Source organism: Nymphaea colorata, chromosome 2, assembly GCF_008831285.2.
Source record: "Nymphaea colorata isolate Beijing-Zhang1983 chromosome 2, ASM883128v2, whole genome shotgun sequence".
In the NCBI taxonomy this organism is placed as follows: domain Eukaryota; kingdom Viridiplantae; phylum Streptophyta; class Magnoliopsida; order Nymphaeales; family Nymphaeaceae; genus Nymphaea; species Nymphaea colorata.
Window position 1 is genome coordinate 33,944,740 of NC_045139.1, and position 16,274 is coordinate 33,961,013.

At 36.5% G+C, this 16,274-nt stretch overlaps 1 protein-coding gene across 1 annotated transcript; it reads left to right on the plus strand.

Moving 5' to 3' along the window:
• Positions 1-5,507: 5,507 nt before the first annotated feature.
• Positions 5,508-7,617, plus strand: LOC116247568 (methyl-CpG-binding domain-containing protein 2-like). Its single transcript, XM_031619743.1, has 4 exons — positions 5,508-6,007; positions 6,788-6,841; positions 7,282-7,368; positions 7,593-7,617. Exons 1-4 carry the CDS (start codon positions 5,508-5,510, stop codon positions 7,615-7,617), a joined length of 666 nt encoding a protein of 221 aa, XP_031475603.1.
• Positions 7,618-16,274: the final 8,657 nt, after the last annotated feature.

Here is a 16,274-nt window from a genome sequence, read left to right on the forward strand (position 1 = left end):
GCAGGTCAACAACCTTGTTTGGTTCACATACAAATAGTCAATTTCTTCATTCATTACTATCTTCCACTTGATAGAATCTTACATTTGCACTTGGATGGTATCATCAAAACACACTAATTCACTAGCATCGTGCAATGATAGATAATGTAAGGAAGGAGAGTACTTTTGAGTAGGCTTTGGATCCCTACTCTATTTCCACAATTGTAATTCAAGTGTGCTAGGATCTCATTGTAATTTATCATTCTCAACATTTTCTTGGCTTCTTTGACTACATCTTCTTCATAAATTTCATTTAATTCAACTTTAATTTTCTTGTCTTTTAACTTTCCACACTTTCTGAAATAGCAGTATATTTATCCTTATAAAACCTCATTTCATTGAAAACTATTTCATAATCCCAAAAATGATAACTTGAATCATCATTGCCATAACCAATGAAGTAACATTTTCTAAACACAAGTCATTTTATCTCTCTCATCAGTACATAAAAAACACAATTGAAGATTCTTATGTTTGAAAGATTTACCTCCTTTCCTTCAAAGCTCCTTAGGTATTTTGTAGCCCAAAGAAATAGATGGTCCACGGGCACTAGAAAGTACTGTTAATTGCATTAGCCTAGTAACATTTGGGCAGGCTAAAATGCAATCTCGTGCTCCTAGCTCTCTTATTTAGGCTTCTCTTCATGTGTTTGGCAACTTCATTTAGTTGTGTCTTTTTTGGAATTGTTTTTTTCATTTGAATCTTATGGTTAGCACAAAAGTTCTTATGTACCTTGCTGTCATTTTGTCTTATCATAGACATTTGACTTCTTTACAATTTGATTTTCTACTTCAGTTTTTCACATTTGAAAGGTATCAAAAACATCATATTTATTTTTCATAAAATAAGCTTTTCCAATTGCAGCCATCAATAAATGTAATATAATAGTGTGACCCTCTCAGTGGACGAATAGAGGTTGGCTCCTAAACATTTATGTGCACTAACTCCAACTTCTTCTTCTTCAGTGGTTCCTCAACTTTAGAGAAAAATAACTTATTTCTACTTCTCAAAGATGCAATTTTTTAAGCTGAAACTTTTATAGCTTTCAAGTCAAACAATTTATTCTTTGTTGCTATAAATTTTCTTTCTTTTTTCACTCATATAACCAAGCCTATAATGTCAAAATAGTAAATTGTGATCACACCTTGCATAGTCATTGTGCCATTCATATCTGCAATCATGTACAGAGGTTCCTAGCTTATTATCTCATATTATAGTCATTGTGTCTTTGGTTATCTTCTAGCATCCACTAACAAATGTAGTGACATATCCCTTATCATCAAGTTGTTTACCAACATAAATCAGATTTCTCCTCAAACCTAAAATATGTCTGATATCTTTTAGTTTTCACATATATCTATTATGCATTTTTATATGGACATTTCACTTCCCTACAATGTCCAATGGTTCATCATCTACAAGATAAGACCTTTCCAAAGATAAGACCTTTCCAAAGTTGCTTACACTATAATTTTGCACACTCTCTTTAAGTGAAGTAGAGTGAAATAGTGGCCCAGAATCTATAAAGCAAGATCAAATAGAGTTGTGCATACTCAATTCTAGTGCATCATATTTCTCCTCTATAGCAATATTTGCAGACTCTTCTTCCTGCAAAAAGTATGTGGAGCCAAGAGGCCATTAGGTCATTAGGTTGTGTTCTAAACAGACTTGGTTTTTAAGTATTGTATGTTGGCATGGCATCTCATTAAACACAAGACTACTTGGCTAGTTGAAATGGGTGATGCAAAGATATGGTATTGATAATTGGGGAGGAGTAGTGTTAGCAGAATCTCTCTCGGCTAACAAGTGGGCGATATTTGAAAGAACCAGCAAGATGTCCATCAGCCAATTCTTGAACACAAATGATATGTTGGTTCCAAAATTTGGGCAGATTTTTCATCATGTAGATGCTCGTACACAGTTGAGAAATGGTCTAGACATACCTAGGTTCGAGAGATGCTTGATTAAAGGATTGAAAATGAGAGATTTATGGGAAGCTACAAGAGTGAAACAGCTAGAGGAACTGTGGATAAAATTTATATGGAACAAGGATGTTCACCATAGAGGAAGCTGGTTTTTACATATAGCTGTTTATGGCAGGCTTCTGATGCTTGATCGACAGCATAAAAGGGGCCTGAAGCTTGAAAACAGATGTCCGATTTTCTATGAGGTGGAGGAATCTAGTCATCATCTGTTCTTTGATTGTAAGCAAGTGCATCTATCTTGGTAGCTAGTGTCCAAAAGGTTTGGCAGGAGGGTAGACAGTGGCGGTCCTTTGTCTAAGTTATTAAAGAGATGGTATAGTTGTAGTTTTAAGAGGGGTTGGGTCATGAGGTGCTGCAGAATTTGTTTTCAAGGTATAGTTGGGTGCATTTAGAACTGGAGAAATCGATGCTTCCATGAGGACGAATGGGTCAACCTAATTACTCTGAGCACCTATCTATCTTGTAACTATCAATCTTCATGTGTCATTGTTGTTGGCTTGGCTCCGTTAAGGGGTTGATATAGTTTCTTATGATAAAAGTAGTTTTTGATTTGCATCTTTCAAAATCCAAAATCCTTGCCATCAAACTTCTTGATCTTCATATTTTCTTCTCCTGCTACCATTGCTTTCACTGTTCCTTTCTAGCACAAACCTGACTCTGATACCAGTTACTAGGAACAAAGCTCTCTCTCTCCCTGACGATATCAAGAGAAGACAAGGAAGAAGAAAAGGCACAAGCATTTTTACGTGGTTTAGAAACCAAAGTTCTCCTATGTCCATAGCCACACAAGGTTTTCTCTATCACAGAATCAAGAATACAAAAGATAACTGCATCTATCTTACACACACACATTTATATAGGATTTCAAAACTATTAGATGCCAAATGTTTTTATTGACTAAAAACAATTAACCTAAAAAGATTCACCAAATGAACACCAACAAAGAGTCATAGTGCAGCAATGATTTATGGTGCATTACAATGGATTATGGTGTTTTGAGCGTCACATTTTTAGTTTTTAGTTGTCCAGCAATATTTGCATTCAATGTGTCTCACTCTTTATATATAAGTCTTTGCTTTTGTTCTGCCCCAAGCTAGTGACACTCGACTACTATGGATCGTCCAATGGACTGCCCACATTCACTTTCATGCGGAAAAAAAAAAAAAACACAAGGATGTTTGATACCTTCCCATCATGAGTACTAAGGGAAGCAGGAGGCGACAACCTCCCCTTGATGGTGGCCATCTGCCTTGCTCCTCTGCTGAAGTTTAAATATAGGGAAGACTCATTTATGGGACCAAGTGGGTTGGGCTGACCACAACTTGCTTCCTTTTTTGCCCTTCCGCAGGCCTATACACCTTGCCTGTATCTGTCTCAGCCCAATCTTAAGAAAAAAAAATGGTCAGTTGGTTAAACCAAAGTCATGATAATCTTTTCCTCATTAACTATGTTTATTCTTTTAAAGCATGTTTTAATAAGTACATGTGTATATTAAAGGGCATATGCAGTTGCAAGGGTGGTGCCCTATTTGCCACCTAAAAACTTGGTGAAAAAAGTCAGATCCTTTCTCTATGTTTGCCTTATTTTTTTATGCTTGATATTAATTATATATAAAAACATAAATATTTTTAAGAGAAGCACTCAATTTGTGCTACCCTGCATTTGAGTATCAATAATATGGGCAAGATATGATGTTTAAGTTGAATGGATGCTATTCAAATAATAGAAAGCGACTTGTTTGAATAACTCTAATAATCAGAATAAATGAGGAAAACATGATCATGAATTTGGTCCAACCAACTGACCACACATTTTTGTTGGGTTTGCACACAGGCACGGTATATAGACTTGAGGAAGGGCCAAGAAGGAAGCAAGTGGAGGCCAGCCCAACCCACTTGGTCCGTGCATGACTGTTCCTCCTATTGGCTCTTATATGTATATATACACACGCACACACACAGAAGCAAGTGGAGGCCAGCCCAACCCACTTGGTCCGTGCATGACGTTCCCCCTATTGGCTCTTTTATATATCTATATATATACACACACACTCCTATTTTCCTGACAATAACATTGATGAAATTGCAAAATATTTAATAATATGTTAAAAGAAACCTAGGCAAAAAAAACTATTTTCTTCGAAAGCAACTATAAAAAATTATATGCAAGAAAGGTGTTTTCTTGTCTGACATTTTTTCAAGTAATTGCAATTGTCTTCTTTCTTAAATTCTCATAGGTATATAGATGGCAGCCTATGTGAAATGTGGATGGATGACTGAAAAGTAAAAATTTATCACTAAAAAATAGTCGATGGCCACATGAACATCAGCCAAGGTTTATGATGCAGCAATTATTACGATGCTTTTAAGAATACATTATGGTGCTTTGAATAATAAATTCTTAATATTTTTTAGCTTTTCGATAATATTAGGAATCCAGCACTATATATATATATATATATATATATATATATTGCTTACTCCTATTTTTCTTACAATAACATTGATGAAATGTCAAAATATTTCATAATATGTTAAAAGCAACCTAGGCAAAAATAAAATACAATAAAAAAAAATCTTCCTGAACAACTATAAAAAAATCATATGCAAGAAAGTCGTTTTCTCGTCTTTGACATTTTGTCAAGTAATTGCAATTGTTTCTTCCTTAGCTTCTCATAGGTATACATATGGCAGCTGACATAAAATGTTAATGGATGACTAAAAAGTAAAAAATTATCACTGAAAAATAGTCGATGGCCACATGAACATCAGCCGAGGTTTATGATGCAGCAGTTATCTACGATGCTTTAAGAATACATTATGGTGCTCTGAATGACAAATCCTTAATACTTTTAGCTTTTCGATAATATTAGGCATCCAGCGTTTTATATATATATATATATAAAAGCATCTTTCACCACATTTGAGAGGTAAGCTCCCCCCAGGTTTTGCCTGGCGTTCAGACTACTAGTAGACAATATAGATGACACATATAGGTGTTTGTGTCGGTGGGAGGGAGAGAGGGAGAGATGACACCGTTGCTTCATTGTAATTTTGGTTATAATTCTAAAGAATGAAAAATGCCATCCCTTCGCAAGCTCGATTGTGGTATTTGTGTATCTATTATTTTTGTTGATGACAAAGCCTAGCTTGTCTCATTAGCAAGCAAGAAAGCATGATTTTTTTTTTCTTGTAACTTGTCAATGATCTTTTGCATTAACTGTTTTTGTACCTTGATATTGCTTTCATTTGCATCTTGATTTGTGGTAAGACATAAATGGAGCTACATTGATTACAATTCAGTTTGTTCAGGGTTTGTTTTACTGCCTACCATTTGTCCCATGGCCAATTAACGGAATGAATAGGAAAACAAGGATCATATATGTATCTGTACATGACTTTGTAGCTTTAGATTAAGATACCTACTGCTTAGCCTTCAAGTTCCCTCTTTAATTAAGCACAACTTGCGTACATATATTAGCAGATGACTTCCGCCTGGAGACCGCTTCCACCCCAAGATCATGATCATCTACTTGAAAATGCTGAAGTCGTCGCTCCTTTGAGTGTACAAGTACCGGGAAATGGATCTCACAGTGATGCGGAACAAAGTGTAAGGGGCGAGAGTTCTGCTGGCCATGTGGATGACCGTGAGAAAGACTGCTGCTGTCAAACTTCAAGGTGCCGTTGTTCGGCTCGGACAGGCTTGTTTGCAGTTCAATGTTCTGCCTGCTTCAAGTGGAGGCTTATCCCTTCAAAGCGGGTGTATGAAGATATACGTCAGGCCGTTCTTGTGGACCCCTTTGTGTGTGACAAAGCAAAGAAATGGAACCCACATGTATCGTGTGCTGTTCCGGATGATATACAGCCAAGCGAGGACATGATTTGGGGGATTGACGACCCAATTGATGCGCCTGAGCCTCCTCCTGGATGGGAGAGGCTGTTGCGCATTAGGAACCGTTGGTGGGACTACCGATTTGCTGATGTGTATGTCTCTTTTTTGCTTTTCCTGTCTTGTCAATTTCCATATATATATATATATATATATATATATAAGAAGAGAGAAAAGAGGAAAAAAATTTCAGCCATTGATTTTTTAAAATTGGTGACATTAATTTTTTAAAATTGGTGATTGAAAGAAAAATAAAAAGATAAAATCGTGAATTAATATTATATAACAAAAATACCCTATCCCTATAACCTTTTCTTTCCTTTTTTTGGGATCAAGGGCTAAGAAGGTTTGTTATCCATCTAGCATCTATGTATCTACCATATATATATATATATGAGAGAGAGAGAGAAAGAGAGAGAGAGAGAGTAAATATAGTAACTCTACAATACTCCTAATTTTTCGTCATCCATGCCAATGCAATATTTATCCAATACTACATGAAAGCCAAAGCCAAGCCTATATTTTAAGGAGTTGTTTCCAATTTGAAGGGTAGCTGTCCCAGGATTATTGACCCTTCCGAGGCCAAATCACAAGTTAAAATTCTGAACACAAGTTTGTTCCCCCTTTTTTGGTTCTTCTCTTTTACGTCGTGTTACAAATCTCTCTAACTCTTCAATCGTACAGTGCAAAAAGTCGACTCCTGTATCAGACTCTTGTTCAACTGAAGGCTTTAAGCCACCTGTTTAGCTGAGTGACTTGAGTTATTGTGGATTGCACAACATAAACTCACTTTGATGTCTTTGCTTCAAATTGATCGCTTCTGCTATCTGATGGTCATTATATATTTTTCTCAACTAAAGATTCGCCTTTTTCAGGTTTTATGTTGCACCAAATGGCAAGCGGGTGCGTTCAAAATCGGAGGTTGAAAGGTATATAAACATATATGAATGCTGATGTCTTTGAATTGTGTTAAACTGCTACTTAATTTGAGAGAAATTAAATGTTAACATAAATCCTCTCGGTTGTGGTGGTCAACCCATTGGCTACTTTCTCTCTGTCATCAATACCAAAATGGAAACAACAAATCTTCGTTTCTTGTGCTAGCTTTTGCTTCGTCTTCCTTCAAATCTTGTTAATTTGGTTCTTGTATTATCTCTATAAATTAAAAGGTCACATAGGCTGCACATGTAAGAAATGCAGCCTTTCTTCTAGGGCAAAATGGGAAGTGAGAAAGGGTGTGCAAGCCATGGTTTGGGACTACAAATTTAGCCACATATAGACGGAGCTCTTGCTGGAAGAGTTAGAAAATACTAAAGTTTAGAATTCATCTGTTCATTTTCTCTTTGTGCTATGTGTGTTTCTATATCAGGTTTTTCACCGAAAACCCAGAATATGTTCGTGAGGGTGTACATATCAACCAATTCTCCTTTTATGCCCCAAAGCCACAACTGAACAGGTGAGAAGCCATGAATAATTTGTGGCACAGCCACAATGGAAATGAAGAAAAAAGAAAAAGAGGAAAAGCAGCGGCAGTTGTGTGGAGCAATGAAGGTTGAATCAATCGTCTCAGAATCATGCTATTAACTTTTCAAAGAACTTTTTGGCGCCTCAGAAGCGCAGCTCTATTTATAAGAACTTCTTTTTATTTTATTCTAGAAATACACTTCTGTTTGCATACAGTTGTGGTTTCTACATTCCATCGTGAAAGTTAGTTTTGTTTGAAAACGAATTATGTTAAATTGCATGACCAATGACGTGAGTTAGTTTTCCGAAAAGAAGCAGTTTTCATTGTGTCCATGGCTTAGATACTACCAAAAAGAAATTCTGTGGATTGAAAAAGATAATGCTAGCCGTAGTTTCACTGACACGAATACTAACGTGTAGACAAATGTAGAAACATTGGATTCCTACTAAACACTTCGCTTCTTAGCCCTACCAGACTACTCATTCAAGGCAAAGGTAGTGGGGCTGCCGAGTCATATCATATCATACTAAGTAAAAGATGGTTAGATTCCCGCCGCAAGTTTGTAGTATAGAAGGATTATGTGGAGCCCGTATTCTTACAACTTGTTAAACTATTGTCAATGATTAATAGGCAAAAGCTATGCATGCATGGAGAAGTGCTCTTCTATTCTTGATAAAGTATTTGGATTGACATTAAGTGTGGAAAATGAACCAAACGAGAATATGAAGAGGAGAAAACATAATTTTAATCCTTATTATAAAACTTGACATAAATCAAGAAAAATGTTCGTCCCAGCCACACATAGATACTGATTTCGATTCGACCTAATAGATGATTCAAATTGAATGATAGTACTGACCCTATAGGCTGAAGAGACCCTACAAGATTACATTGAAAAGAAAAATTCTTGATGATTTTGACAAAGGAAAACAAAAACAAAAAAATTTGAAAATTTATCCAGTTTGTTATGAAAATTTGGAACATAATGTTGATAAAAAGCGATGTGAAAAGATAAACATGTAGCCAAACAAAACACACAAAATGCTTCAAACAGCTCCCCCTAGTGACACGGCTATCATGCAAATATTTGAAAATGGCTTGGTCACCTAGTAACTGAATATCTGGGATTTGAGATCATCAACTGTTCTATAAACTAGATGTGCCCATATACTTGGATTAGAAGTTCAGAGTACGTAACATAGACTCCTCCAAATGGTTCTAAGGGCAGAGGGCCATCCATTTCTTTAATCACTCATGAATATAGCAAGTTAATGCCTCAGTACGGGTGAGGGGAGGGCCAATAACTGTCTCCAGTAGGTTGGTTCAGTCGTTGAACCACCATGAGCTAATGCGCATAGAGAGCATTCTGCGACGTGATAATGGGGACAAATGGATGAGGGAAATTTTAAAACATGCAAACAGTTGGATCTGATGCAATGAGGCCTAATATGGAAGTTAAAATCAAAATGAAAAGCAAACATTGTTTTCAAATTTTTTTGCTATCCATGGGTAATTTGGTTTTCTACTGAGGATCAAAATTGCAACAATCTTAAGCCATTTTGAGATACACAAATGTGATTTTTCTAACCCTTTAGAATGATATACTTGTAAGAAAAATTACTGCAGTTAGGAGAGCTCGATAATTTGGCTGTTTACCTAGTACAAGATTTGATTGTCCAACTAAAGTGCACACCTAAGATGCACACACAAAGAAACATATAGATTTACTTGTTCACTTCTTGAGAACCATGGAAAGGAGATTCAACGTACTGGGAGAAGCTTTAGCTTATCTAGCAATCACTTGCAGCTCTCTTTTTTCCATTGATTTCATGTGTACATCTCTAGACAAAAATTTTAACTTCAACTTAGTTTATGGTTTTGGGGTGATTTAGCTGCGAGTTATGATTTGTCCAATCTAGTGATGCGACTCAATACCGTTTTATGAATCATTTCATTATCAGTGGCTGAGGGATTGTTATAAAAAAATTTGAGCTTTTTGTTGCTTGTCTATGCATGGGTGTTATGAATGATTATGCTCTCAGTGACTAAGGGATGTTATCAAGAAATTGAGCTTTATCTTGCTTGTCTATGCATGGGAAATTTGAACAAATGATGTCCTTGCTTCTTCCTGCATGATTCTTATGACTTCTTCATAGAAGTCCTCATTTTGGTAGGGCCATTAAGCAAGAACCTTTTGATTACATTGTGTTTACTTTTCAATTTGTAGGACCTATTTTATTGTTCTTCATTTAGTTAAATTTCACAATACAATATGTCTTATTGGATTGCATTTGTTTGAATTGCTTAGGCTACAAGGAATCCATTGCGTTCAAGTGCCAACCGCTCGAGGTCACACGATTTTGTGGACCCCATCCTTATGATAATGTGGAATCTTCTAGAGGCACTTCCAACTCCACAAATGTTTGTCCAATTCAGGCATGTCCAACTCAAAATTTCTATGAATATGTTCTGTCATCACTTGTTCCATGTTCCTGTGCTACTCCTATTAACGTTGTACATCCTTTGAAAAGCCCTAGCATCTCTATGTTTATGCTTTCATGCTTTTATAATTATCTCATGTCTGGCCTTGGTTTGGATCTTGATGTGATGCTGGCCTCAATTGCTGCTCTAGTTGTAGTTTCTTCTCTCATTGAAGAAAGCATACTAAAGAATACAGTAAAATTGACAAAAGACATCCGAGTAAGTACCCTTGTTGTTGTTTATGCATTTGCATGTGTAAATGGTTTTTTAGTGTTAAGGACTTAAAGATGCACATAATTAGTTTGACTTGGAGATGTTTCCTTTTTTCCTTTTTCAATGCTAAAAAATGAGTTGATTGTAGAAGCATTAGCTTCGGTTATTCACATGTAAGCCGATTAGTGGGTCAAGGTCTAAATTGATTTAAGTTCCATGTGGAAAACTAATTAATTAGTTATCAACAACAACATTGTGATTCTTGGGGTCATTTAGGGCATTGGATTTTGTATCATAAAAATGAGACCTTAGCTTTTGATGCCTCCTATTTTAGCTACTAATGTTTTATCCCTCTTTCTCAACTTTTAGTTGTTTTTGATAAAAGAACTTAACCCAAACCATTTGTGGAACTTTCAATCAGTTGAAGACCCAACTTTTATGGGAAGTCATCACCCTTAAACCAACCTTTTGTATAGAAGACCCTACTTTTATGGGAGAGTTGGTGAAGTTCGTTCTTTTAACCAGCCAAGTTTTACATTCACCCATCTCTTTAGGGAGTCTAGTTCCTTGCTCCTGGTGACATACCATTTGATGTCAAGAACTTTTGTAAAAGAGAAACTTTTCAGTTTTGCTTAAAAACATTTTGAAAGTGTTTTCTCACACAATGATGTGCCTTGATTTATTTTTAGTGTCTTTCTAAGTGTAAGGTGGAAATTTCAAGTTCTTGTTGTCCATCAATGGAAGAGGAAAATTGAGAAAAATCCTGGATATGAGCAGTGAAGAAAAATCCTATGAAGTTGAGAAAGACAAGACTAGGAAATGCTATTGACTCTGGCAATCAAGCGTCTGCAAGGATTTAGCAGGATAATTTCTTGAGGGAGAAGCCAATATGCTCTGTAAGATCTTGGCAGGTAGTAAAATGAGAGTTGAGAGATGGGCTCGGGGCTTGTGTAGTCGTTCCTCTGAGTCAGTAATCGAGAGTACCGGGTAGGCATAAAGGTGATTTATGTCTATTTCGCGAAGATAATGACTTACGAACTTTTGGCTCGTTGAAAACCCGTAAGGTGAAGCGGGTTGGACACGTGACAAAGCTACACATAACCACTAAAGCGGTGGGGCTTCGTAGTAGCCTTCGGGGCTTGTGTAGTCGTTCCTCTGAGTCAGTAATCGAGAGTACCGGGTAGGCATAAAGGTGATTTATGTCTATTTCGTGAAAATAATGACTTACGAACTTTTGGCTCGTTGAAAACCCGTAAGGTGAAGCGGGTTGGACACGTGACAAAGCTACACATAACCACTAAAGCGGTGGAGCTTCGTAGTAGCCTTTGGGGTGGTGAGGTATTCCCTCAAAGGTGAAGGTCAGCCTAAAAAAAAATATCAAACACAGGAAAAAAATCAAAAGGAAAAAAGCCGAATGCAAAAGAAGAAAAAAAAGCAAAAGCTACCTGCCAAGAGTTGAATGACATGAAGGCTGAACTCACAAGAATTGAATGTGACAATCTCTCGTGGATGTATGATTTTAGGGTCATTATCTGCTCCTTTTTTTTTATTATCTAGGATGCTGAGGACGATTCCTTTATGTTCATATTTTGGAAATTGAAAGACATTCCCTCTAAAGATTCGACAACATTGATGCGAAATAAGACCTAATGCTTGTATGGTACTATAGGTAAATTAAGGTTATATTATTTGCACAACACGAGCACTCAAGCTTATGAGTTGAATTGATCATTTTTGAACTATTTCAAAATTCAAAGTAAAAACTTGACGTCTCTCGTATGTTTCCAGGCTTCCTAGGCATAGGAGGAACTAACCACTCTCCCTTTGGTCTTGAAAATGTTTGCCCATTTCATTACCAAATTGCTAGTCCTTCCATGAAATAGATGAAACCCCTCAAACCTAGTCCAACCATGTTGAGCGTGATGAATTGTCCATCATTTCCTTTTGTCTTCTAAGAGGTAGACCATTTGGGACAAGTAATTAAAGCTCACTCATTATTCCATCTTAATTGCATAACCCAAACTTAGGGTATTTCTTTTCAAAAGCACTAGGTGAAATTTTTGAAAAGTTCTATCGAAGCTGCATATTTGTATGTCCTTGGCTTCACCTAATCTTGTTTTTGTGAGTTGTATAAATTTAATCTATTTCATCTTTATTTTTAGTTTCATTCTAGTTGTAGTTAATATCTTTTATGTATTATAGTTCTGTAATAAAAGGATCAGCCGAGGCCTTCAGCCCTTTGAATTCTTAAATGTTTCAATACTTCTTTAGAAATGGTTTATGCCCCTTCCTTTTTTCCCCACTTTACTAATTTCTGGCTCCACCCATGTCTGTATCCATGCATTTTTATGTCATCAATCTGGGGCTTGAATTTTTTTTTATTCCTCTAGCACTTCGGTGGTCCCTTTATTTTAATTTACATGTGACTGGACATGATCCTAAATTGTCTGCTGGTTGTCTTTTATTTCCAAGAGGCCTCTACTTGGTGGAGGCTTGGTTTCTCGTTTTGCATTTGAGAGTGACTACATAAATTTTGTATGAGGTGAATGGTTCCAACTTGGTGTATTTAGACAATGCACCTACATCTCAAAAGCCATATGCTGTTTCGGATGTTCTCTGTGATTATGTGAGGGCTACAGCTCAAATGTTCACCACGATATTCATTACTTGGGGTATCCCAACCTAACACCCCCATACCTACCCTTCTCTCTCTCTCTCTCCATTGTCTTGATTGCTTGCTCACTCACATTCATGTTCACAGTAGGACACCCACAATGGTCCACTCTTCAGTTAATTAGTTTTATTGGCCTGTTTGCAAAGGAGACAAGAATAGAAAATTCCTTGTTCTATAATTCTATGTTTCTGTATATCAATTATCAAGAAAGGAACACAAGTTGTAGTTCATTGGGTGCATGATAAATCATTTGATTTAATCTTTTTTCAATAATTTTGTATTGTGCATTATTTCATTGTTTTATTATTTGTGTATTTGAAAAGACCCTGGAACCTCAGTGTCGCCTACCTTTTTTCATTGTTTCTAGTAGCAGCAGTCCGACCCATGTAAGTGCTTAATGTCCTGTACACTCATTCATATTAATAATTTTCTATAATTAATATGTTACAAGTGAAATCATTGGCTAATACTGTTGAGCTATCTTGTCTATGTCAGGTGTAGTGGACTATGTCGAGAATATAATCAGGGTCTCCATCAGATCTCAACAACCTGGAATATCTGCCACATCCCTGACTGTGCCTTTTATAATCAGGCTGATAAAGCATCTATATAAGCATATTGTGTCATTATTTATTGAAGTTCTGCATATGTTGACAGACAACCATTGATTGAAGCATGAAATTAAAGTGGAGTCTTCATCTCTTTCCATGGAAAGAGATATGGATTGAGTTCAATAATTTTGTGTTTGTGGATCAGGTCACTAGGAGTCATCCATTACCCTCTGACAACCATGACAGGTCAACCACCACTCTGGCCATCTAGAATCTGCAATACAGCATCTGACGCAATGGTGTTGTTAGTAGATCTCTCTTTGAAACCCAATATGATTTTGCATGGCCTACAATGCTAGCTCTGTTGTCAATTTTCTGGATTTTTCAAAATGATTATCAGTGTGACTGCATGCATCCTCAGGAATAGATGCACGAATTTGTACTTCTTGCAAAGCTCTTAGATTTTTCTATTGTTTTCAATTATATTCAGATATATTTTATGTGCGTTATGGATAAATTTGTGACCCTCAAACTGAAGCAGCTTTGTGGCTTTTAAGTTCATTCATATTGATGCATGTAGTTCTGCATAGTGAACAGTAGACTATTGCTACTTATTTCTGCTGGTATTCCTCAAACTGAAGCAGCTTTCTGCTTTTAAGTTCATTCATATTGATGCATGTAGTTCTGCATAGTGGGCAGTAGACTATTGCTACTTATTTCTGCCGGTATTCTTTTTTTTTTCATGTACTTAACACAATGCTTTGTTCAATGCTCAAGTCGTTGATTGGTTGGCTGGAGGGTTATGGATTAGCCCCATTTATTACTTTCGTGTTTTGTTTGTCTATCATTGTTCATAGATAAAGTTACTGTTGTCTTTGTAACTAATAGAAGTTTCCTTTTGAGCAATGTTATGCTGATAGATTTGTGGTTTGTCAGTTCCTATTAATTCAGTGCAAAAGCCACCGATGCTTTTGAGTCGGCAAGGAAGAAAATATCAGTTTCCATTAATGGTTCATGATGGTTCAAAACCTAAAGAAATTGTTGTATTCACAAGAAATGCCACGGAGGCCATCAATCTGGTAGCATATTCTTGGGGCCTTGCCAACCTTAAAGCTGGAGATGATATCATGCCTCGTTTCCCTATGTTCACTTGCAAACTTTTCTGTTGATACGTGCAATAACTTGGATTGTAGATGCCAACCACTTGGTGAGTTGTAGGAAGAGGTAAATTTACAAACTGTCGAAGACCCTGAATCAAGTATGGTCCTTTTTCATTTGCTCTCTTTGTCTTAGTGTATGTGATCCTTGTAAGGAACAACGTCGTGGAGACTCAAGCTACTGTGAAAGTAAACTCCATCTAAGGCACATGTGGAAATAAGATTAAATGTGAGGTCGTTTGTGGGATAAGCTGAAATTTCCATTTCGGTTGGACAAAATTTCAGATCTTTTTTTTTGGGTCTGACCTAATCCGCTAGGATCCGATTCTTACGGCCTTGAACTTCCCTGATGCGGAGATGACACGGGCAGTCTAGTGCAAACAAGTAGAGTCGCCGCTCTCCTATCTAAATAACAAGGTTACCTTCTTCAGGTGGGACTATTGAGGCTTTCAACCTTTGAATAGAAAAGAGTCTAGAAGTTCATTCAATCCGCACTTGAGTTCCTTGGTTTTTTATATAATTGAAATTAGAACTTTGGATGTTCATGTACGGTGAAAGGCAGTAGTTGCTACCTTGAAATGGGGGTTGAAGGACGAAAATCCTTGCAAAGAGGATCACGTTTCTGAGTACATGTTCTTGTTAGCAGAAGACCAATCCACGCTTGAAGACCTGATAAACACAAATGAATGTAGTTGTCTTACTTGTAACTGTGCATTTCTTTGAAAAAAAAAAAATCTGTTTGTCCTTTTTGGTTTTCCTTTTTCCTTTCATCTGAGTAGGTGACTTACCTAGGTTTCCCCTTTGCCTTTTGTCTCCATTGGTAGAAATAGAATGATGCTACTGATGAGTATTGCATACTGATGATCAGTGATCACAACATTATTCTTGACATAACACGTATCATGAGTTAATATAGATCAGTCTTCTTCAATTTTAGTAACTGACATAACTAGAAAGTTATTTTTGTTTCTTCGTGGTCAGATTAAATTTCAGATTAAATTTTATCTGTTGAATTACTTTCAGAAAAAAATGTCAAAGAAAGAAGGAAAATTGGTAAATACGGTTTATCTAGTTGGTCTTATGAACCTGAAAGGAGATTCAACGTACTGGGAGAAGCTTAGCTATCTAGCAATCACATGCAGCTCTCTTTTTTCCATTGATTTCATGTCTACATCTCTAGACAAAAGTTTTAACTTCAACTTAGTTTATGGTTTTGGGGTGATTTAGCTGCGAGTTATGATTTGTCCAATCTAGTGATGCGACTCAATACCGTTTTATGAATCATTTCATTATCAGTGGCCGAGGGATTGTTATAAAAAAATTTGAGCTTTTTGTTGCTTGTCTATGCATGGGTGTTATGAATGATTATGCTCTCAGTGACTAAGGGATGTTTTGAACAAATTGAGCTTTATCTTGCTTGTCTATGCATGGGAAATTTGAACAAATGATAATGGGAAATCTTGTTCTTCATTTAGTTAAATTTCACATTTACCATACAATATGTCTTATTGGATTGCATTTGTCTGAATTGCTCAGGCTACAAGGAATCCATTGCGTTCAAGTGCCAACCGCTCGAGGTCACACGATTTTGTGGACCCCGTCCTAATGATAATGTGGAATCTTCTAGAGGCACTTCCAACTCCACAAATGTTTGTCCAATTCAGGCATGTCCAACTCAAAATTTCTATGAATATGTTCTGTCATCACTTGTTCCATGTTTCTATGCTACTCCCATTAACGTTGTACATCGTTTAAAAAGCCCTAGCATCTCTATGTTTCTGCTTTCATGCTTTTATAATTATCTCATGTCTGGCCTTGATT